Source organism: Chiloscyllium punctatum, chromosome 5 (genome assembly GCF_047496795.1).
Source record: "Chiloscyllium punctatum isolate Juve2018m chromosome 5, sChiPun1.3, whole genome shotgun sequence".
NCBI classification, from domain to species: domain Eukaryota; kingdom Metazoa; phylum Chordata; class Chondrichthyes; order Orectolobiformes; family Hemiscylliidae; genus Chiloscyllium; species Chiloscyllium punctatum.
The window spans coordinates 32,669,106-32,693,704 of NC_092743.1; the positions used below are offsets into that span (position 1 = coordinate 32,669,106).

A 24,599-nucleotide genomic window follows, 5' to 3' on the forward strand; every position below is an offset into this window, starting at 1 on the left:
CTTAAAATCTACACTCAAAACAAATGTCAATTCAAATATCAAACTTGCATCATGCCAACTTTTGCATGGGGACGGGTTTATATAATGAACAGAGGCAAGAGTGTGGTGCTGGAAAAGCACAGCAGGTCAGGCAGCATCCGAGGAGAATTGATGTTGCCCGAAACATTGATTCTCCTGCTCCTCGGATGCTGCCTGACCTGCTGTGCTTTTCCAGCACTACACTCTCGACTCTGATCACCAGCATCTGCTGTCCTCACTTTCTCCTATATAATGAGCAGAAAAAGGTTTAGGCAAGGTTTTTGCAGAATCAGCAGGAAAAACTCAAAGCAAACTTAAAGGTATCATCAAAGCTGGTATTGAGTTGCTGGTATCAAAGTTTCATCAGCCATTTGAACTTAACATCAACATGGCACAGTATTTAGGCAAAATGTTGGCATATATCCAGGATAGTCCTGACTGGAGACTATTTCTAATAATAATTGTTGTCTTTCGGTGTGCATTTACTGTAGTAAGCAGAGTTACACAGTAAAGGACAACAGCAACCAAATGATGACCATAAAGCCATTCTCGATTGTCAGAAAAAATATCTGGTTTACTAATGGTCCTTTAGGGAAGAAGTGCTTAATTGGTCTGGCCTACATGTGACTTCAGACCGACAGTGCTCAGTCTGTAGGCCCGTGGAACATAGACTCAGCATAATTGTGCAACTGAGATTAACAGGTTTACCAGAAATCTGATAGATGATAAAAAAATTGACATTAAAGGAGCAATGCCCATCAGAGCTTTCCTTTCACAAGACAGATAGCCATGCATGCAAACCGTATTCTCGTTCCAAACAGTGATTGGAATTTAAATTTGCCAGGTTTTACAATATAAGTACACCCAACTCTCTTATATTTGGCAGGAGTCTAGTGTGGGAGATTTCAACCTTCTGCCTTTTTGCCTTAATCTTCTACAGATGTGAATTATGCTGATAATTCCCAAAATATCTTCTGGTCTCTTCACTGGAAAACAAGGGGAGATTTTTAAAACTTCATTCACGGGATGTGGGTGTCACTGGCTTGGCCAGCATTTATTGCTCATCCCTAATCTTAACCAAAGGGTAGTAAAGAATCGAGAGATTGCTGTCGGTCTGGAGTCACATGTAGGCCAAACTAGTTAAGGATATCTAAAGGACCATTAGTAAACCAGATTTTGTTTTCTGACAATCGAGAATGGCTTTACGGTCATCCTTTGGTTCTTCTTACTTTGTTTGTGGAGTTCAAATGCTTCATCTGCCATGATATGAATTCATACATATAACACATATGTGTATCTTTCTCTCATTTTGTTTTGATTCAAGAATGTAAGGTATTTAGAAGTATTTTACTCTCAAGTATAATATAGCTCCATAAAGGATTTATAATCACTCTCTTTGCTTTTCATTATAAGTTTCACCCTTAACTCTGAATGTTTCTCTAGTCCTCATGGTTTATAGAAAATTGTAAGTCATGGGGGTAATTTTGAGTCATGATGATAGTTTCAAATGGGCGATAGGCAATTCAGAGTGGAGAAAATCCCGTTTGATTTCCAACAAAGCAAATGGCTGCCAGTTCAATTACATCCATTATCTGCCATTGGACAAAGTCAAAATTGTGCCAAAAACCCAACTTTTAATAGAGAGTTTTCACTATCAGTACTTATGTTGAGATATCCCTGTGTTCATCGAAAACAATTGCTTTTTTTTGTTCCCAATACATTTCAAATTTCACAGCCAGGTGAGCTGAGAGAGAAAAAGAAATATTTAAAGGTATGGTAATAGACTCATTCTAAGATGTTTTGTGCTATTGATTAAATGTTGGACACCCTCCCTACCCCCATTGTTATCTTTCTATTTATCTGAGACTCTTGTCTGTCTTGGTGTTTATTCTTCCCACCTCCACCCTGAACAACTTGTCCCCATCTCTCCAGCATCAATAGTTGCAACCTTCCCAACAACTTCCAAATATAAACAAGGCTGAGACTTCAATGCTGTACTGAAAGAGTGCATAAATCTTAGGGTGTTGTCATTTGGATGCAATTTTAAACTAAATCTACCAGCTGGGAGGATACTAAAAATGTTATTATACTATTCAAAGGAAAGCAGGGAGACCTGACTAATATTTACCCTCAACAAAATTGCATGACTGGTTACTTATTTCATTGCTGATTGAGGTAACTTGTATGAATCTTGTCTGCTATGTTTCTTTGGAATTCATAAATATAGTGTGGTAGATGTTTTATATATGGACTTCCAAAAGATATTTGATAACTTTTAACAGACATATTCAGAAAAAAGAAATAAATGGTATGAAAGGTATAGTGGTAACTTATGTTCATAATTGATTACGGGAAGGAGGTAGTGAGTATTAGTCAATGGAGATTTTACGGACTGGAGAGAGATATACAATGGGGAACCACAGGAGTCACTATTAGGACAATTACTTTTCTTATATAGCAATGTTTTGACTTGGGCATAAGCCACATAATGTTAAAGCTTAGGGCGTTCACAGAGCTTGGCAATGCAGTACATAGTAATCAGTGGATTAATCAGCCATCCAGAAGCAAGGACTCAATAATACAAGGTTCAGACAGGCTTCTGGGCCTGTAGATGTTACTCCAAGATGTTGTATTGCCTCCCTGGGGATAATGGTCAGGATGTCATTGAGCAGCTGCAAGGCATTCTGAAAGGAAAGGGCAAACAGTCAGAGGTCATAATTCACATTGGTACCAATGACATGGCTAGAAAGAAGGATGAGTCCCTGCAGCAAGAATTTAGGCAGTGTGAAAAACATGACCTGGAGGGTTGTAACCTGTGGAGTACTGCCAGTGCCATGCACTAGTGAATACGGCAACAAGTGGATACAACAGATTAATATGTGGCTGAAAAGTTGATTAAAGGAAGGAAGGCTTTAGATTCCTGGATCACTGGGTCATTTTCTGGGGATGATGATACTTGTACAAGTTCTGATGCAACAGGGCCAACACACAGTGAAGGCTAAGGCAGGTACCGATTGAGATGAACAAAATTATAAGGGTCATAGATAGGGTGGATAAGAATATTTTTTCTTTCCTTAATTGAGAGTTAAATAACCAGGTGCAATAGATTTAGTTTAAAGAGTAGGAGATTTAGAGTAGATTTTAAGGAAAAGTATTTTTACTCAGAGCTATCTGGAACTCATCTTCTGAGAGGCTGGTGGAGGCATGAACCATCACATCATTTAGAATTATTTGGATGATCACTTGAAGCACCATCGTGTACAAGGCTATGCACCAAGTGCTGGAAAATGGAACTAGAATGTATGGGTGCTTGATGACTAGCACAACAGATGCCAACAGGCCAAAGGGCCTCATTCTGTGCTGTATACTCACTGAATCTATGACTTTGGGACACCCACAGTCTTTCAGCTGCACATCGTTGTCACTGTTTCTTTCTCAACTGTAGTCACTACTGTCCCAGGCAATAAGCACAAATACGCATTGCCACAAGTCACTACTCTCAACATTGTTCTGCTCATACATCATTGTGCTTCAGTATTGAAATAAATTCAGTATTTTTAGTGGTAGAGCAGAAAGCAGCAAAGACAGGGAAACTGACACTTCTCCATGATGTGGTATGATTGCTCCTGCCCTATTTTCCTGTCGCAGAATATTGCTGGGTGAGTAGGTATACCTCTCTCCACTTCGCAAAATATTTATCTTGGGACAATGACTGTTTTTAATACTGATTGCTAAAGACAGGAATCCAAACCAATGGATCTTGCCATTAAAAATGAGCTTCTCTGAAATAATGTTTGACTCCCAGAGGGCCGATATATATTTTAAGATTTGCTTTGGGGTTTGAAGGCTGTGCAGGGCCCCTCCAGCCACAGTGCTATAGCAACGATTTAGATTCAGTGCCAGAGCAACTGAATGATTTCCTGAGAGATGGAGCAGCATTACCTTCATTTATCATAGGCATAAAGTGATGATGTGCCCTGCCAACATCTGCCCTGCAATAAGGCAGTGTGAAAAAGACTCACCAAGAGGAGGCTACCCGGACTGGAAGGTTTAGGTTATAAGGAGAGGTTGGTTAGACTAGAACTTCTTCCACTGGTGTGTAAGAAACTGAGGGGTTACCTTATGGACATCGATAAAATCATGAAGGCATAGATAAGGTAGATAACCAAAAGCTTTTCCCCATGATAGGGGAGTCTAAAACTAGAGGGCATAGGTGAGAAGGGAAGAGGTACAAAACAGTCCAGAGGGGCAACCTTTTCAACAGAGGGTGTTGAGTGTCTGGAACAGGCTGCCCAGGAGTAGTGGTGGAAGTGAATACAATTTTGTCATTTAAGAAATATATAGACAGATACATGGATCATTGACTCTGAGGGAAGACACGAGGATGGCATTATGTCATGTTAGGGTAAAATAATGCAATAGTTTGTGTGATGCATTGAGAATCCTGGAATGAAGAGATTCCTGTTCTTCACTTTACAAAAAAAAGAACACAATTCAAGGGAGACGGTAGATAAAGGGTAAAATAGCCATCATTTCTTCCTTGACACCTGTGGACTTCCTTGGAGTAAATGGCTCTGGTAATTGTCCAACTCTCTGCAGGACTTGGTAATCAGGACAAACCCAGGGAAAGCAGATTGCCTTAGTAATTTAATCATAAAATGGCAAACATCAGATCTGTGCTGTCTTATGCAGACCTAATAGCATGGCAAAGTTCTGTAAATCATAAAAAGGAGCCATGAGGAAATAGGGCTGTCATTATGTCACATTCTCTCCAATCTGCAAGGCCATGTTGCATGAAAGTAACAGGAAGCAGAAGAAATAGTGAAAGTCTCAGAAGTCGGGTCCTCAATCACATGTAGAATAATGTTTAACACTTGGTGAGGAACGTATAACATGTGAGCAGATGATGGAGGCATTTAATGTCCCCTTTGAGATGCAAAGGTCAGCAGCAGTCACCCTTTGTGATGTTCTGTCACTTTTGTAATGTGGAAACAAGGCAGCCAATCTTTACTCAGCAAACTCTCACAAACAGCAACATGATAATGGCCAGGTAATCTGTTTTGTTTGTGATGTTGATAGAAGGATGATTATTGGCCAAAACACAGACATAACACCCCTACTGTTCTCTGAAACAGTGCCCTGGGATCTGTTATAGCCACAACAACAGGCAGATGAAGCCTCTGTTTAACATCTCATCAGAAAGTTAAAGCCTCTGACAGTGTAGTGCACTCTCAGTACTGGATTGTTAGTCTTTACTTTTATATTCAAGGCTTGAACCTGAAACTTTGCAGTAAGGCAATGAAGGACATTGAGTCATGGATAAAAAGGGAGAGAGGGAGGGAGGTAAGGGAAACAGTAAGAAATGAAAAGTCAGAAAGCAGCAAGCAGAGAGGTTAGAAACTAGAGAAGGTAGGAGGGTCGGTGCTGGAACAACTGATGATTAGGACACAAGGGAGATTGTCCCATTCTTTGTTGAATAGTCTCGTGATCCTTTTATTCTCATCTCAGAGGGCAGACTGTAGTTTGTTTGGATTGTTTATCCTTGTGTAGCAAAGTGTAAAATCTGAATCACAATATTTGGAGTGTGACACCTGGGTTGTAATGTATGTGTCATGACGGCCTGAATGTGGTGTACACAGCAGGATTCCTGAAGTGTATGCGTGATACACAGTTAAATGGACATAGGTACTTTATTAGCTTCTATGAAGAATTGACCATGGATCCTCTCGGTGATCCCATTACGAAATAAATGCTTAAATTAGGAAAGGAGAAATACCTCTTGATAGTTCATGGTGCTAAACTACAAAGGTGAACTGAATTAATTTTATTCAAATTATATTTTGGAACTTTCTTAATATTTCAACTTTGATACGTAGTGTTTCTTTACAGAATGAGCAAGGGGTTGTCGATTAGTTGTTGAGTATCTTTAGCTTATTGGCAGGGATAGTGGTGTGGGATGTTATTATAATTGAGTTATTGTCCAGAAGAGAGGTCATTGTTAAGGAATACCAACGGTAAGCTGAAACTGGTCAAGTGGAGAAACCATTGTGAGAAAGCAAGGCTCATAGCACAAGGACACAAACCAAGTTGAAAGAAAGACACAAAAATAGAAATTGCTGGAAAAACTCAGCAGGTCTGGTAGCAGCTGTGGAGAGAAATTAGAGTTAATGTTTCAGATCCAGTGGCCCTTTCTCAGAACCCTGAAAGAAGAGAAGCTGAGGAAGTCAAGGGATTGTGATCAGATGTACATCCCAATTCACCTTATCCAATTAGAAGAAATTGACGGTAAATGCCTTGTTTCAAAGTGATCATTAAAACACAGAGCAACCTATTGCTCAGCTTCCTGTTGATGGTAATGGGTTCACTGATAAAAGCCAACTTCATTTGAACCCAATGCTCTGTTTTCTGGTCGCAAGTGATTCTCTGAATGGAGATTTGCAAATGATGATACAACTCTTTGAAGGAGAGCTCTCTCTGGTCACAAGGGACAACCATTGCTGCTGTGAAAGGTTCCATTAAGACCCTTTCAAGAATTGATGCCGGTAACTAGATATCCAAATTTGTGGTATCCTCGTAGAATGCAGAGCAGTGGAAATGACCTGCAGTCTGACCTTGTGAGATCAGCTGAGTTTGCAATATCTTCTACTTCCTGTTAAATTTGAAATTGAATGCTCCCAACTTTTCTGTTTTTAGTCCAGGTGGATGTCTCCATTTTGACAGCTGGTGAGACATGACAGGAAGCATCTATTTCTGTTGAAACATTCAGAAATGTGTGTGTGCGTGCTGCGTATGTGTGCATATGTGTGTGTGAGAGTGCGTGTGTGTGTGAGAGAGAGAGAACGAGAGAGATAAGCCAGTGTGCCCTCTCCTGACCACTATCCACTGACTCAAACTGAATGTTGGAATTCTGTATGAAGCCATACCCACATACACCTACACATATAGCATGTATCACAGAAGCTGGAACATAGTAATACATAGAATCCAGTCACTATTTCCTCAACTGATGGTCAGGGAGGTGCAGCAAATTGATTTTTAAAAAATAGTGATTCCTAGCTGAGTAACTTATTTGGAAAGAAGACAGAAGGATTGAACTCAGGTGCAATGTTCACAATTTATTCCTATCTCAAACCTCTTCGCCAAAATCCACTGCATCAACAATTAGAACATTTATGAAAGTGGAGAAGGCCATTTGGCCCATTTTATCTGTCTCAGATGCAGAAGAGCTATTCAGCTTGAACCATTTTTCCAGACTTTGCAGTCCTTTGCAAACTAAACACACAACAAAACAGATATGTTGGAATAAAAAAAACAGAAAAAAAGCAAAGAAACTTAAACATCTCCAGCACTCATTGGGGAATGGTGAAACCCTTCCAAATGTCAAAACCCGTCTGCAGCTCACCTGTTTTCTTTGTTCCTATCCATCAGATTAAATTGCTTCCTGAGCCATCTGAAAGGAGAAGACAGGGCCAACGTTAGTCAGTCTCAAAAGAATGCAGTTGTGATGGTTGTACTTGATTTGTACACTACTTCCAGTATACTGTGCAAAAGTTGACTTCCATCAAAATACATTTTGTGGCTCTAACTTCCTCTGGTAGCTCAAACATTCAGGTAAAGTTCCTCAGGATAGCGGTGTCAATGTTTATTCAAATGAAGTGCTCCAACTTGCAACATTCACTGCTCTATTGTCATTTAAAACCAGCCCTCAGAAATTGTTGACCATTTCAAAAACCTGGCACATTACAACATGGCTCCCAATGGACCCTAACCTCCATTATTAGATATACAAGGATCATATCTTACCTTTCTACCTGGAGGGGTGTCGGAGACTTCTGGGTGTCCTGAACCAGCCAGTTCAATCCTGTTACCCAGAAACTGATATCGTCTTCATTGAATGCTGTAGACAATGAAAATCATCATTACTAAAAAGTACTTTGAAAAGATTGATTTCATTTAAACTTTTTTTTCAGATTTGTGCATTAAAGGTGAAAATTTAGGGCCGATAAATAGAGCACCTTTGACTTCAAGCATCACGTGCTCCAGCAGGCATTCCACGTCATAAAATAAGCAATACACAGAGAATCGTCCTCCCTCCTGCATTGTAATTACGTATCCCAAACTCTGACTGAGAACAACTCTTCTCATCAGTAGCATATCTCTCAATTTCCTTCAGTAGCTGTCTTGTATTGGAAATTGACAACTTAGTGAATTACATAAAGGTCAAGCCACTTCAGTGACCAACAGTGAAAGGTTGATTTTGAGATGCGACTCATAGACAGGACAGACTGGATAAGGACAGCAGGTTTACTTCCTTCAAGGGCACGTATGAATCGTTTGCCTTTCTGTAACAAGCTGATAGCTTAATAGATATCGTAACTGACACCAGAGTTTATTTCTATATTTTTGTTTTTTTTTAACTTATTGTCGACAAAGGCATTGTAAAGGATCTACTAACTGGCTCAGACCTGATCCATATAATGATCTTTCAACAGACACTTGTATTTTCTTATTTCTCTCACACAAAGTGAAAAGGATTGTAAGAAATGGTTAACACAATTTCATGACAAAATGATTGGAAAATTTAATGTAAACCGATGTAATACATAAATTTGCAATTGCTTTTTGGCTATTAAATGTCCATAGCTCTTTACAGGAGTCTAATCAGATAAAAACTGACAACTGGCCAAGGAAAGATACACAAGGAAAGGTAACCAAGAATTGACAAAAAGATTGATTTAAGGAGTTTGTTAGGGGGCAGGGGCGAGATAGAGAGAGGTGAAAACTTGGGAAGGTCCAGAGAGAAAATGGGGCGGCACAGTGGTTAGAACTGCTGCTTTGCAGTACCAGGAATCTGGGTTCAATTCCAGCCTTGGGTGACTGCCCATGTGGGGTTAGCACATTCACATTATGTCTGTGTGGGCTTCCTCCTACAGTCCAAAGATGCACAAGTTAGGTGTGCTGGCCATGCTAAATTGCCCATAGTGTCCACGGATGTGTAATTCAGGTGAATTAGCCATGGGAAATGCAGTGTTACAGGGATAGCGTAGGGGGGTGAGTTTGAGTGGGATGCTCTTCAGAGAGTCAATGTAACTTGTTGGGCTGAATGGCCATTTTCCAAACTGTAGTGATTCTATAATTAAAAAAAAATCAGAACTTGAAGAATCTTTATACCTGAAGGCATGCAATCAATTGTAGGCAAAGAAAATGAAGAGAGCAGAAAAGGATAGTGTGAGAGGAACACAGTTGTCAGACAAGTTTTAGGTGTACAAGAGGTATGGATTAGATTACATTACATTACAGTGTGGAAACAGGCCCTTCGGCCCAACAAGTCCCCACCGACCCGCAACCCACCCATACCCCTAACCTAACACAACGGGCAATTTAGCACGGCCAATTCACCTGACCTGCACATCGTTGGACTATAGGAGGAAACCGGAGCACCCAGAGGAAACCCTCACAGACACGGGGAGAGTGTGCAAACTCCACACAGTCAGTCGCCTGAGGCGGGAATTGAACCCAGGTCTTAGGCGCTGTGAGGCAGCAGTGCTAACCACTGTGCCACCATGCCGCCCACTAAGGGAAGGGTGAGATGGAGTCAATGTTGGCAATGAGAATTTTTAACATTGAAGCATTGAAGTATTGATGGACCAGGGACCAAAAATGTTAAGCAAATTCAGGAAGCAATGAGTGAATGGAATTGGTGCAAGTTCTTACAATGTAAAGTTAACTTGGATTCTGCATTCATCACAAATTGATTAGCATGTTGAGGGAGACCCCTTGCTACTGTGTGGTTTTCTGCCTACATCCATGAGTGTTGGTTCAAGTCAGACTGGTTGACGATCAGGCAAAGTCAAGAACTGACTTCAGGCTTGGGTTTCTTTGGAACTATTTCATGAACCCAGCACCCAAATCTAGTCGGTCCACTCCACATGCTTCTCTGCATGCTTCGACTATTCACATGACTAGACATCAGCCATCTGCTTCATTTTTGACATTGCTCATTTCTTTCTCAACTTTGCCCACACTGTGCTATTTATGCCCAGTGAGAAGCAGCTCCATTACATTGCCACAACGTTACTCCAGAGTCCTAAAGACCGAGCAAAGCAGATCATTCTTCAGAACAGTGTGTAGTGTTCTACGAACATTCAGTGTTTTATTTGGTTAAAATATTCCTCAAAGATAGAAGAGTATCACATAGATTGGCACCCATTCACATCCACTCACTAATAATAAATTCATACAGTGCAAACAATTAAATTCTATTAAGAAGTGTATTGTATATATGGCCTTTCAAAGGATGTTTGGCAAGTTGCCATACAATAGACTTAGTAGCAAAAATTAAAGATCTGGCAGCAGCTCAGATATAAAACTGGTTAAAGGGTAAAAAGCAGAGGGTAGAGGTAAACAGTTACTTTGCAGTGGAGATTCGGTGGTGTTTTCCCAGGAGTTAGCATTAAGATCACTGCTCTTTTTCATCAATATTAAGGACCTTGACATGTATGAAAAGGAGCATTATTTTAAAGTTACAGATTACACTAAACTCAGAAATGTGATCAAAAGAAATACGAAGTTGTATGTTTTGGTAAGGGTAATGAAGAGTGACAATGTGAATTAAATAACATAATTTTAAAGGGCCAGCATGACTAAGACAGCTTTGAAGTTTAAACATAAATCTTTGAAGGTGGCTGAATTAGTTGAGAAAATGATAAAAAAAATATGCGATTTTTGGTTTTATTAATAAAGGAACAGAGTTTTTAAAAATGTACCAGTTATTAATAAAATACTGGATAAGCGTCTACTGTTCAATCCAGACACTATAGGTTATGAAGAATATTAGAAAATGTGCCAAAGAAATTTACCAAAAATGTATCATTGTTGAGGACCTTCAGTTATCTGAGACATTGGGATTGTCCTCTTTAATGAAGAAATGATTAAAAGCAGATTTGAATGAGTTATTCAGTAACATAATCTTGGTTAAGCAAGGAAAGAGAATATGTTACCAGAGACAGAAAGGTCAATAACCAGAAGCTGCAGGTTTAAAATAATTGAGAAAGAATCAGAGATGACCTAACACTTTGCTGAGGTGATCTGGAATGTAATTTAAAGAGTGCCAGAAACATATTCAGTATAATACTCAAAGATAACTGGATGAATGTTTGAACAAAGAAACATTTAGGTAGCATGGGAAAGGGGAGTGAAGCTATTTGGATGGCTCTGCCAAATGGTTGGCACAGGAACAATCAACCAATTATGACCATCACCTTATACACCATGATCTTGCAATTCATAGATTTGCATTCATACTGAGCCTGATCAACTCTCAGAACTGCATTTAACATGAAACGTGGTTACTGCTTTAACATAAGCAATTCCAGCAGTAATATTTCCATAGAGCACGAACGACATGAATGATCATTCACGTTGCTTTTGGTTAGGTTTTTGTTACTGAGTCAAAATCCTGGCACTCACACCCTACCAGCTTTGTGGGTAAATAGCCTGCAGCAGTTCAAGAAGGTGGCTCATCCCCACCTTCATGAGGTCAATTAAGGATGGGCAACAAATGCTGCTCCAGCCAGCAATACCCACATCCTGTTAATCAGCAAAATAAAGAGTTGATACATAGGACTATCAAAGGTAAAGAAATTTAAAAAGATCCTGCAGTCCATTTGACTGGTTTATAAAATGTAATGCTTTTGAAACACCCACCACTGAAATATGTTCCATTCTTTGTTACATTTTCCAATATCAACTTACACTGCCTGTCTGAAGGAATGATTTGGAGATGTCGGTGTTGGACTGGGATGTATAAAGTTAAAAATCACACTACACCAGGTTATAGTCCAACAGGTGTGCTTCCAATTAAACCTGTTGGACTATAACCTGGTGTTGTGTGATTTTTAACTTTGTCTGAAGGAAGGGGTGGAGGGTGACCATTAATAGTTAAACATAAACAGTTCATGCATCTCCCCATGTTCTGTGTGTAAGTCTGTATCTCCTGACTCCAGAATTTATGGAAATCTTAAACTTATCTTAAAATTACAAAGGTCTTGCTCCTGCTGTATTTAAAATAAAACTAGTACTATGACGTCCTCAGTCATTTTGTTCAATTTAAGAACAACTTAAAGCGTCTTGTGTATAAAGTCTAATGTTTCAATTTGATCACATGGTGCCATTCCCCCAAATTGGCCTGCCATTTGCTTTCCCTCCACTTGAGTCTAGTAACTGTTGGCAGCCCGAGTCTCCTTGGTGAGCATTCCCATGTTGGCCGTTTCCCCACCAGCTGTGCCACCTCCTGTTCTTCCCTGGCATCACCTACAGTATGCGTCCCTTCACGACCACTTCCTTCAACGCTACTACTTTAATCCCACACCATTTCTGAAGTTCAGACAACATCTCCACCAGACACCATAAAAAAATGGCAGTTGCACGCAATTGTGAGCTGGATCCCATCCTCGTCACCAATTGTTATGTTGATGCTTCCTTTGGAACTAGGAATTATCTCCCAGGTAAGCAAATGGTAAATTTGAACAGGAACATTTTATTGATGCCACTCATACCTCCACACCAATTCTAGACTGGACACAAGCTCCACCCCGCCAGGTGACATCACCAGCTCTTTTAAAGGAGCAACATTCCCACTTACATACATAACACATCCTAATCAGACTACTCCTTCAGGCCAACCTATTGAATTGCTTATCTGAGTCCTCTGAAACAGGACTTGTGTGTGATCTCACTCTCCGATAATGTGGTACTTATCTTACACATTTCCCATGCTCTGGTTGCAGGCCAGTTATGCCCAGTGCCTGCCAACTTGCAGGCTCTGTCTCTCAGCTATCTGTTAAAATATACAGAATGACAGTACGTGAGCTGAAGCCTTTCAGTGTGCAAGTGATTAATAGTGTTTGTTCATTACCACTGTCTTCCTGAATATCCTTAAGGAGAACGAGTGTCTGTGATAAAGAAAATGGGAGAGAGAGTGAGTGTGAATTTTGGAATATGTAAATGAGTGAGTGTGTGAGAGTCTGTGTGTGAGAGAAAACATTGAGATTGCAAGTGAATTGAACATACACACAACACATGCACGTACAAAATGTGTCCACATATCTGGCTAAAGAGGTTTTTCTTTGCTCCAATAGAAATGGGAAGTATTGCAAATGCTTGTGACATCTGTACAGAAAGAGATGAGATCGGTGTATCTTCATCAGATACAGTGCAGGTTATGAACCTGATATATTTACCCTGATTCTCTGTCCATTGACACTGCCTGACCTGCTGAGTAGTTTCTGCTTCTATTTCAGATTTCCACCATCTGCAGTACTTTAGTTTCCTATTTACTTAATGTCGGCCATTTCTAAGTGTTGGTAGCTTCAACTTGAAATGAAAACCTGTCTATCATTCAATGTAAAGTGTAATTTTTCTGTTCACGCTGCTTTTTGGGTGTTGCTTTAAATACATGAAGCTGGCTGCATTATATGAGTGAGCAAGTTATTTGTAATTGCCTGACAAAGTAGTGATTGTAAAAAGTATCACACTGAAACCTGAGCTTTTGCTAGACTTTGTAAGCAAAGTTACAGAGCATTAAACGCAAGAAGTTTTTTTCTAAACCTACATAAACTATTTCAACCCCATTTTGAGATCTGCTTAGATTTTGTCATCTGTATATTGCTTAGGGCCGCGGTCAAAGAAACAGGACAGGTTGCATGATATGATTACATTTTTATTTAAAAGGAAAAAATGAAGTACAAAAGCCAAGTAGTTTTGCTAAACTAATATAATACTGTTTGACATCACTGATGCTATGATCTTCAATATGTGTACCTGAGCAAGGGTTAAACCAGGAAGTAGGTTGCGGGCTGGGGGCAGTGGGGGAGGCAAGGGCTAAAACAAGCAAGGCACCAGAATGTATGATTTCTGTTCCGATCCAGTTAGGAACTGTAGCTTCCAGTAATGTGGCATTAAGATTTACAATAGAGGGAAATATCTCAGTAAGTGCAATGCCATGTGTTTAGTTAGTGTGATGATAATGGTGGATTAGCTGGGGATATGAGTTTTGCTGCAGTGTTATGCACAAAGATAAAGTGAAGCTCTGAGTGTTACATATTAGATATAGTTATCAAAAAAACTGAGCTCCAGATCATTGCTGGAACAGTCGCGAAAATGGGCCTTTTACTAAATAGCTGGAAAACTAAGATTAAGAAGGCATGCATATTTGTTAGTTGAGGAATAGAGGTTAAAAGCAGAAAGATTATGCTGCAACTGTACAAAAGTTTGATTAGGCCAGCACTCATGTATTGTGTGCAGTTCTGGAATCCACATTCTGGGAGGGATGTTATAGCACTGGAGAGAGTGCAGACATTTACCAGATCATTGTCTGGACAGGAGGGTTTTAGTTACAAAGAGAGATTGGATAGAATGGGGTTGTTTTTATTTGAGCAGAACAGACTGTAGACGGACATGATTAAGATAAATATGAATATGAGGGGCATAGACAGGTTAGACTGGAAGAAAGTTTGTCTCTTGACAGAGCGATCAATGAGCAAGAGGTGTAGATTTAAGCAGGAGCTTTAGTACAGATGTGAGGGAAAATGCTTTCACTCACAAAGTGGTGGGAATCTGGAATTCACCACCTGAAAGAGTGCTGGGGGCAGAAACCTTCATAACATTTAAGAAGTATTTAGGTGTACACTTCATACACTTCATGGCTATGGACCAAGTGCTGGTAACTAGGATTACAATTGTCAGGTGGTAATTATTGAACAGCTGAGACTTGATAGTCCAAAGAGCTATAGCCTCTGTGGCTGTAAGTTCAGCTTTCTCCCACTCTGGTTCATACTGTTGCAGCATATCATCTCATTGTTGAACTCTCAGCAGCAAAAGGGTCTTATCGTACCTTGCAGATGTCCAGCAATCTGTCTTCCAACATAGTGCAAGGATTGTTGCAATAATGCACCAGGGAGAGGCAGAGGCACTGTACAGCATGTGTCTGTGCTGAAGTGTTTGACATCTTGCAAGGTTACTGTCAGGAGAGTTTTAGTCGGCATTCATGTTTATATCTGATCTGAGACTGCTTGATAGGACAAAGTTGAGAGATTATTATTCTGCATACTGCCTAGTCTGGACTGTACCCGATGGGGACTGCTTAGCCCTGATAATGAATTGACCGTGATTCAGGTTCCAGATTCCAGCTCTAGCATTTCTTTACTTGGGATGAGAAAAAAAGGAATTCAGTAAGTTACCTGAAAGACTTAGTGTTTTCAGCCTGAATTCCATCCCATACAGAATGACAAAGCACAGACTAGCATCCAGTTTGCGTGCATCATCTGGATAACGTTCAAAATCTCTTGAATTCTTCCCAGGTCGAATTTCTTTAATTTCCCGGATGTCAACTGTATGAAAAGAAGAAAAGAAGTCTCAGCTTATTCCATGAATTAAGTATGAACAAGATTGCATCCACATGACCGCTCTGTCAACATTTTTATTATGAATGCTCATTCCCATATTTATAATGCAAACTGATTATATAAAAGTTGTAAAGCTGCAATTATGCCCTCCCTCATTGAAGAAGCTAAAGCATAATCATTAGCATCAGCATGTAATTATAGCATGACAGGTTACATGGATAAGTTGCATTATAACTTTGGACCGAGGATACAATGAGAATAGAAAAGTAAAAACATAACATATTACTTTATAATAATGACTGAATTAGTTTTCTTTTTTTCCAATGACCCTTCTGCCTACTAACCCCACTTCAATCAAAGACTAGAGTTAGTCTTCAATTTCTGTGTGCAATGCCAGAAGAGGTCAAATAGTAATATGATGTAGATTTTACATGGTTGTATACATTCTGTTTTGAAAATCTTACTTCTCTTTGGCATGTTTTAGAGTTTTTTTCAACTTCTTTCCAATATACATTCCTATTTGTATATTTATGAAGTAAACTTGTCACACAGTAATTATTTCTTTCAGTGAACAATGTACTGTAATAATGACATTGTCCACTGCTGAAACATTTAGTCTTGATGCATTAATTAATTTTAAAATTGCCCAATTTCTATGATCCCAGCTGATTGTAATATTCACAAGTCAGATCCCAAGGTGGTTGCTAGCTTGATGGACAGTTAATTTTAGCTTTGCAATTTGTTTAATGTAGTGGTTAATCACTGAACATATTCACAAAAGGCTACAAATGCGTTTTTGTAAAACAGCATCAGCATTTATTAAATACAAAACAAAAATAAGAAATATTTTGGACTAATTCAAAGAACTAATTCAAACAATCTTATTACAAATATCAGAAATAAATATTCAAATCTCTTCCGCTCAATAACAACCTTGCAATCATCAACCCTCAATGTATGGTCACTCTGTTTCTACTTTAGAATTCCTTGGACATGGCTTTAACTAATTTCTCTTTAGCTCACTTCTGTAGTCACTTCATGATTTCTTTTAGTTGATGTCTCTTCCGGAGACCCTTAAGCAAACTGCTAACACAGCTCACTTATTTCTTCACATGAGGTCCCTAAACTCTATTTCCACAGTCTTCTGCTTCTGGAGCTTTTCTCTGATTGACATTAAGCCACTCAGGGCTTCTCTTCTTCTGCCCTGTTTCAGAGACTGTTGAATTGCAATGTCCACTTTAGAATTCAAGTTTCATCATTATAATAATGATGACGTGAATAATATGTGAACCTTCACGCGATATTTATATTGATTCTACTAACTAACAATATGTAGCTATAAAATTGTAAAACATGGTATAAAATTTAGCTAGTAACTAAAAACAAAGTATGAGCTGAAACATGATAGAAGTTATCAAATCTCTTTAAAATACTAATATAAAGAAAAGCAGTTTGAAATTTACCCATGCCCCTGGTTAAATTGCTTCCCCATTTTACTTGAAAACTGCTACAAATTTCGAAGTAACTGAAACTTCTATGCCCCCCAAAATGTTAAAATCAAGTTTAATACTATGGACTGTTCTGACTGACTAGATTTTGAGAAACTGTTTTCACTTATGTAAGATATTAATACTAAGGACCAGAAATACAAGATCCTTATGAATACATCCAAGTGGAAAGAAAAGGTAGGTTTTTTGGATGAAGCACAGTGGCTCAGTGGTTAGCACTACTGCCTCACCCAGGTACATGGGTTTGATCCCAGCCTCTGGTGACTGTCTATGTAGAGTTTGCACATTCTCCCATTGTCTGCGTGGGTTTCCTTCAAGTGCTCTGGTTTCCTCCCACAATCCAAAGATGTGCTGGTTAGGTGGGTTGCCCATGGGAAATGCAGAGTTAAAGGGATAGGGTTAGGAGGTGAGTCTGGGTGGGATGCTCTTCGAAGGGTTGAGGCAGATTCAATGGGCCAAATTACTTCCTTACACACTATATGGATCCTACAAATTATTCAAAGGATGATTATAATGTGGAGTTCACTACCTCTAGAAGTGGTTGAGGTGAATATCTTTGATAATCTCTAAATGAAACTAAGATACATACATGAGGGAAGAGAAAGTTATGTTGAAAATTTGAGGTGAGACAGATGGTGGTGACTCATATGGATTATAAACACCAGCAGAGACAAATTGAGCTGAATTTTCCTGTTCTGTGCAAATGTAACGCTGTGTATTTTTTAAAAATGCGACTTCAAACTTATATATTTCACAATAGTGATTAAGTATGTCCACTTAATTAACTTTTGTACCTTCTAATGCCTTGGCTGAAGTTTTTCTATTTGAAAATCTCAACCTCTTCCACAAAGCTTGAATTTGGACTTGATACTTTTGCTTCAAGCTATGAGCTAAATTAAGATTGTGCATTCTGGACATGTGGCATGTGTTGAAAAAAAGTAAATGCTAATTTTGTAAACCTGCGAGACAGGTATTCCATTTTCTAACATCAAACAGAGAAGCAGACAACAAAGAGAGAAAGTAAAGAATACAGAACATGCAGTGTCTCATTCTAGTTTGATTTTTAAAAATAAAACAAATTGTTTGCTTAAGCAAATAAAGTTTATTGGAAGGAAATAGAAAACATGGAATGTGGAGGAAGAAAGCGCATGATGACCAGGTTTCCTAAAATGAACTAATCCCATTTGACTGTGTTTGGCCCATATTTCATTAAATTTTTCCTATCCATGTAACTGTCCAATATTCTTTTAAATATTATAATTGTATCTTCCTCTAGCAGTTCATTCTATATATGTACCATCTTCTGTGTGAAAAAGTTGTCTCTGGGTCCCTTTTAAGTCTTTCTCCCTATACCCTAAACCTTTTCTTAACCTTCTTTAGGTAACACTGTCACTATGTCATTGTCTCCATTTTGCAGAAATCAGAAGAATTAAAGGTGACATAAGAAAAAGGCATTGTTGCACATTGAGTTCAACTTTTCCACTCCACTGTTACTCTCATTTCTGACAGTCATAAAAGCACAGTGTTACAGATTGGGAGCAGTGGATTCCTCATTACAGTCAGTGAATTCCAGCTTTAGGAACTATGGATCAGGTGTAGCACAGGACACGAAAAGTAACATTTCATTTCTTCTACCTGAGCAAAATGCCACAGCCCCAGCATCAGGAATTCATTGAATTATAGAATGGTTACAGTGTAGGAGTGACCACATCAAGTCTGTGCCAACTCACTGAATTAGCTTTATTGTCACGTGCTCTTGAATGAGTGCAGTGAGAACTTTGCTGTGATGCTGCTTATGACATCACCTTAGGTACGAGATACCTCGGTACAGATACCTAACTATTTGGTATAAAATTGAAAGACTAATAAATAAAAGTTCAGCATAAAAATAGAAACGTAAAAAAGTACTCGATTTACTGTCCTTTCACACCAATCCCTCCCAGGACCTAGCCACCAGACGCACAGGATTAAGTATCTAGGGTGTCCTGGGCTTCAAAACTAAAGGCCTTGAGCTGGATTGCAACAACAATCCAGCTAGTCCCATCTCCTTCCCAAAAGCCCAACAATTTATTATTTTACATACTAATTCATTCTCTCTTGAAAACTACCATTAAGATTGCCTCCACCATCCTTTCACCAGTGTTTTCAACATTGCAACCAATCAATGCCTTATAAATGCTGTTGCTCATGTCTTCTTAGGTTGTTTAACCAATTGCCTTAAATTGGTGTTTTCGAGGCATCAGCCCTTCCATTAATGGAATCAATTCTTTTCTATCTACTTTGTAATGGACATTCTTGATTTTGGTAATGACTTTTGATGACATTTTAAAGCCTTCTTGATGGCTTTACTAGCTTTAGCTAGTACCAACCCCTCCCCACACCATGTCAACCCTGCCCGGCCCCAATTCAGCATGGTATTCTTCCTTAATCAAACTTATTGTCATCTTAAAACCTCAGCTAAGGTAAATTCCAGATCAGTGAAGGAACATAATCAGCTTTGAAACTTCTAACCTGGGTGCTATAATAAAATGCTTTCCCTCTGTAAGTTTTGAAATCAGCAAAACTACACGCAATGTTCAAATCTATCTTAAAAGATAATAGCTGTAGATATTCAGTCAAATACATTTGAAGAGAACTGTACTCACGATATAATTTATTTAGAATGGCCTTATCTTAACTTCTCAAAATAAGGCTCAATTCTTTCTTGTCTGAAGATAGCTGCGCTCTGTTTACATGTATGGCCTTTAGAATTCTTATTCTTTTAAATGGTTCTTTCAAATCTTAGAATTTGCCACTGCAGCAGAAAGAGAGACTTCCATCATTCCTTGTATGTCCATGAAAACAATATTTATGACTCTGCTTATACTGTTTCTTAGTTGATTTTTTTAAGGTTCAAATACTCTTCTGTGGATCCTGTCACAGGTGTTTGGCTATCCTGCAATGTTCTTAAAAGTCTTGCGCTAATCGCTAATTTTAAATAAAACTATTTTCTAGGAAATATTCAAATGCTATATATTTACAATAATTTCTAAGTAAAGTCTCTTTTTTCATTAATTTGGCCATTTCCTTCCTATTTGAAAGCATCTTTCATGTCTCTCTATAATCTTCTCTGCTTGAAAGAAAACCACCCTCCAATTTCTCCAAACTATCTATACAGTCAAAGTGAGAAAGTGAGGACCACATGCGGATGGTGGAGAGTCAGATTTGAAAAGTGGCTCTGGGAAAGCACAACAGGTCAGGCAGCGTCCAAGAAGCAGGAGACTCAAAGTCCCTCATCCTTGGAATATTCTATAGTTATATTCCAGTATATTTACAAACTATTTCCTAAATCTGACAAAGTAATTTGGCAGACATTTCATAGACAATAAATCAGGATTCAATCCTGTGCTTTTAGCAGGAAACTACTCATCCATTGCACCATATTTTGTATTATTTATTCATGAATGGGTCAATGTTTTATTACCCAGATGGCAGTTGAGTCATTGCCGTGGGTCCTGGAATTACATGTAAGCCAGCAGCTTTCCTTCTCAAAAGGTCATCTCTAGAGTAGCCTTTAAGTTTAGAGTTTTATTGAATTCAAATTGCACATCTGCTACAGTTGGATTTGAACTAATGTCCACAACACAGGGGTTCAAGTATTGCTAGACCACTGACATTACTACTTTGCCACCACTTCTCTAATAGTTACAATGCTGGGATAGTGGTGAGAATAGCCATCTTATTCTCTATTCCATTTGCAAAACTGGTTTTACAAACACTCCTTATGACAAAAGCAATCTTTAATTTTCTTTAAAATCACCTACAATTGAAGATAAAATCATGCTTACAACTAATTGAGGAAATTTGAGGCTGCCTTCAAATGTCCCAGCCATTCACAGCATATTGCACACATTCATAAATAGGTCTCAATCGAGTTGCTCTATACATCTGCCAGAGAATTGCATGTCGTTTTTTTTCTAGGCACCTAGTGCCTCTTCCCTCCTCTTCTAAAATTACTAACTGCTTCCTAAAGTACATTTCCAAAGACACTCTTCACTACCTTATCTCTTTTCATTTATGAGTTTTAACTGAGCACCAAGATGCTATACCATTTCAGGAGGCCTCATAGATGAGTTTAATCCTATACTAATTTAGTATCTAGATTGCTTCATTTACCAGCCAGTTGTGAAAATGAGCAGGAAAATCTTCCATAATCTGTGAGACCATTATTGCTACTTCAGCTCTGGCAGGATAGGCAGGAGGATGAACAAGTGACATCCCTGGTCTGTATATTCCAGTCTATGAGCCTTCAGGGGAGTTCTTCCATAATTTAATCATAAATTGCCTTCTCATCACTTTTATGTCAATTTAAAAAGAAGCAACACAGTAACGGTGTGAGAAAAAATGCTTAAAAAAAGAAATGAATTATTTGCTTTTATGTACTCTTATACACTCTTAGGAAATCTTAATTCACTTTTCAGCCAATTAAATACTTTCACACACAGTCATTCATGCAACATAGGGAAGCAATGAAGCTAACTTACATATGGTTTAATCAGTACTGAAGTAAATAACTAAATGTTTTTTCTTAATGATATTGATTAAGGCAAAATTAATGGCCAGTACACTGAACAAACCTTACTCTTCAAAATAGCACGACTGGATCTACATCTGCATAAAAGTTGGGTTGGCATTTCTGACAGCGTAGCACTTTGCCAGTATTGTATTGAAATGTTAACTAAAGGATTGTGCTGAAGTCCTTAATATGTGACTGAAACCTACAGAATTTTGCTCACAGACAAGAGTGCCATGGCTGTCACCTTCCGGAAAGTTAGTTTTGTACAACAATTGTAACAAGGACAAATATAATCCTTGGTGATAAAAACATTGCCAAGTGTGGAACTGAATGAAATCAAATGCAAAGTTCCTGAAATCGTATCCAAGGCTGTGCCAAGTTAACTGATCTCATTATTACTATGATCCCTGCAAAGAGATTTGAATTTCCAGTGATCAACTTGAAGAAATTGCAAGACTTTAAGACAAGATTTTAACATTTTAAACATTTATTGTAAAAAAAACTAACATCAACATTGACCGAATGTTACTTATTTGGCAACTGATACTGTAAATTACAGAAAATATATCCCTTATTTGTATTTAAACATGACCGTACATGTTAAAATGGGTGTCTACCCAGACCTCTGGCCAATCAGAGGATGGAAGATATATTGAAAGGTGGCATAATCAGGGCTTCTGCTGATTTCATGCCCACTCAAGATCTAGTGTCATTATTAGATCTGAGGCCAGGTTAGGAGGGAGAGGTGTCCAAAGGTGAAAGCATTGAGGGGGTTTGGCCACAACTGAGTATTTCTTAAGAGGCTACCGTTTTCTGATACCATGTCTCTCGAAAAGGCAATGAGTGTCTTTGAGTAAGGATCACACCTCACTTTGGGAGTCAGCAAGCAAACTTGACAGGATGAACTCACTCGCATGTTCCCCACATGGTGAGAACCCCACCTGCTTGCTAGATGAACATTGATGGTGTGCCAGTGGGCATTAATTGGTAATTGTAAGAGCTCTGATTGGTGCAGACATTCATGGTCTTTCCAACCACAGATATAGCTGGGACAGACGTGGGAAGATGCTGAGGAACCATGCCCAAAACCCACTTATCCGATTAGATGCCTTCTCCCGACTCCCCACCAGCACTGAACTTGCCCTCCATTGGGAAGGACACAAAATTCCACCCAATAACTTCATTATCATTGTATGATCAGACTACCATGATGGTTGAAGAGAATCGAGAGGTAGTGTGGCATTGTTGTGTCAAGCAATATGTTCAAAAAACGAGGAGGAAGTTGATGGAGTACAGAGAAATATTATTGCCGAGACGTTGTTCTTGCAATACTTAGTAGTATGCCTCTCCTTGTTCTCCTTAAAGTCTAGCAAAGGCACAGTGCTATTTAAACATAAACAGGTTAACATCTACATGAATACAAATGCAGTAGAGGACTGTCATACAAAAGTACTACAGGTTCACTTAGTTATAGTAGTAATTTCTAGGTTAGCATCAAATATAAAATGTGGGATTGTACAGCTTTAAATCCTGTATTTATCTTTCTGTTATTATTCATTTCTGAGACAGGGGATTTAAACTGCTCCTAATCAGTGGTAGACTCTTGCGTTTAATATCTGTGTCTAGTTGGGGGACGTTACAAATTACTGAGAGTATTATCTGAGACTACTGTTCGTTAAGAACCTCATGTTGCAATTCAGGGCCTCTGCTTTGATAAGTGGAAAGCATTTCCAGGAGGTCAGTCCTCATCTTTTGCCAGTCTGGTTACCAAGGCGACCCTGGCATGCTGTCAGGAAACTGTTGACATCATCTGCACCAAGCTGCCAATTTTTGCACAGCTTCAAACAGGGAATTACAGCTTTTGCTCTCTGAATCACTACAAAAATCAGTCTTTAACCCGACTCTCTCTGCTGGCGTACTCAGACTTTACTTAGATTGTGACGACTGTGATTGTGTGATCAGGATTTGATATTTAAAGAGGGCTGAAATACTGTGTGGAATTTAGATCACCGTTATATAAATCTTCTATTAGACATCACACTACCACACTAGACTACCACACTACTGGCCTAGGTAAGGCTACAGCACTGACTCTCCAGAATGACACTGAGACTAAAATGTGGTCAGCTAGGAAAGCCAAGCTTTGTCATCAGTTCAGTACAGGTCATGGGTGATCTGATTGAAGTGTCCAAGGTAGTTTAAAGAAAAAGTAGACAGAAACTGTTTCCACTGCTGATGAAGTCCAGTATGAGGAGATATCAGATTAAAATTAAAGCTGTGCCATCAACGTTGAGAAACAATGCTTTGTAAAAGGGTATGATTTGGAGATGCCTATGTTGGATTAGGGTAGACAAAGTTAAAAATCACACAACACCAGATTATACCCTAACAGGTTTATTTGGAAGCACTAGCTTTTGGAGCGCTGCCCTTTCACAACCACCTGATGAAGGAGCAGGCTCCGAAAGCTACTGCTTCCAAATAAACCCTATTAGGGTATAATCTGGTGTTGTGTGATTGTTAGCTTTGTAAAAGGGGCAATGAAAACCTGGAATTCTAGCCCACAAAATATCGTTGAGGGCCAGTAAATTTAAATTTTCAAAATTGAAATCACGATATCTTCATCAAGCAAAAGATTCAAGAATGCAGAAGCCAGGTGCAGCTAGAATCTAGGACTGAATGCTGAACAGGTTTGAGACTGAATAACCTACCCCTGTTACTACGTTCCTGTGATATACAAGTTCATCAGACATTCTGATGTTTAACTAGGATAAAAGTTCAGGGTTGCGTTACAGAGACCAGGATTTTGCAGATTAGATTTTTAGCCTGAGTTGTGAAGCATAATCCCATTTTAGCTAATGATGAAGTAGCACAATTGATTTCAACATTCCTGAGTAAGTGTAAAATATTTTCATCCTTGACCCTACGGATTGCAGAGCAGAATTGTTTTACAGGAAGGGTGCATTGTTCAATGGATGACAATCGCAATGCTGCATGAAACTTGTAGATAACCCAATCCTAATGCTATTTTCAGACCTACATCTGAAAAATGACCAGTTGGATGACACAGATGACCTCATAGTAACATTCTACAGCAAGAACCCATACCTTTAGGAA

At 38.9% G+C, this 24,599-nt stretch overlaps 1 protein-coding gene across 1 annotated transcript in view; it reads right to left on the bottom strand.

Moving 5' to 3' along the window:
* The window catches only part of LOC140476966 (1-phosphatidylinositol 4,5-bisphosphate phosphodiesterase gamma-1-like), a 217,236-nt gene that overhangs the window by 103,601 nt on the left and 89,036 nt on the right, over positions 1-24,599 (bottom strand). The window contains exons 2-4 of the mRNA XM_072570007.1: positions 15,258-15,407; positions 7,822-7,915; positions 7,421-7,468 (exon numbers count right to left, since the gene is read on the bottom strand). Coding sequence (XP_072426108.1) covers positions 7,421-7,468; positions 7,822-7,915; positions 15,258-15,407 — 292 coding nt within the window. The remainder of the gene's footprint in view (positions 1-7,420; positions 7,469-7,821; positions 7,916-15,257; positions 15,408-24,599) is intronic.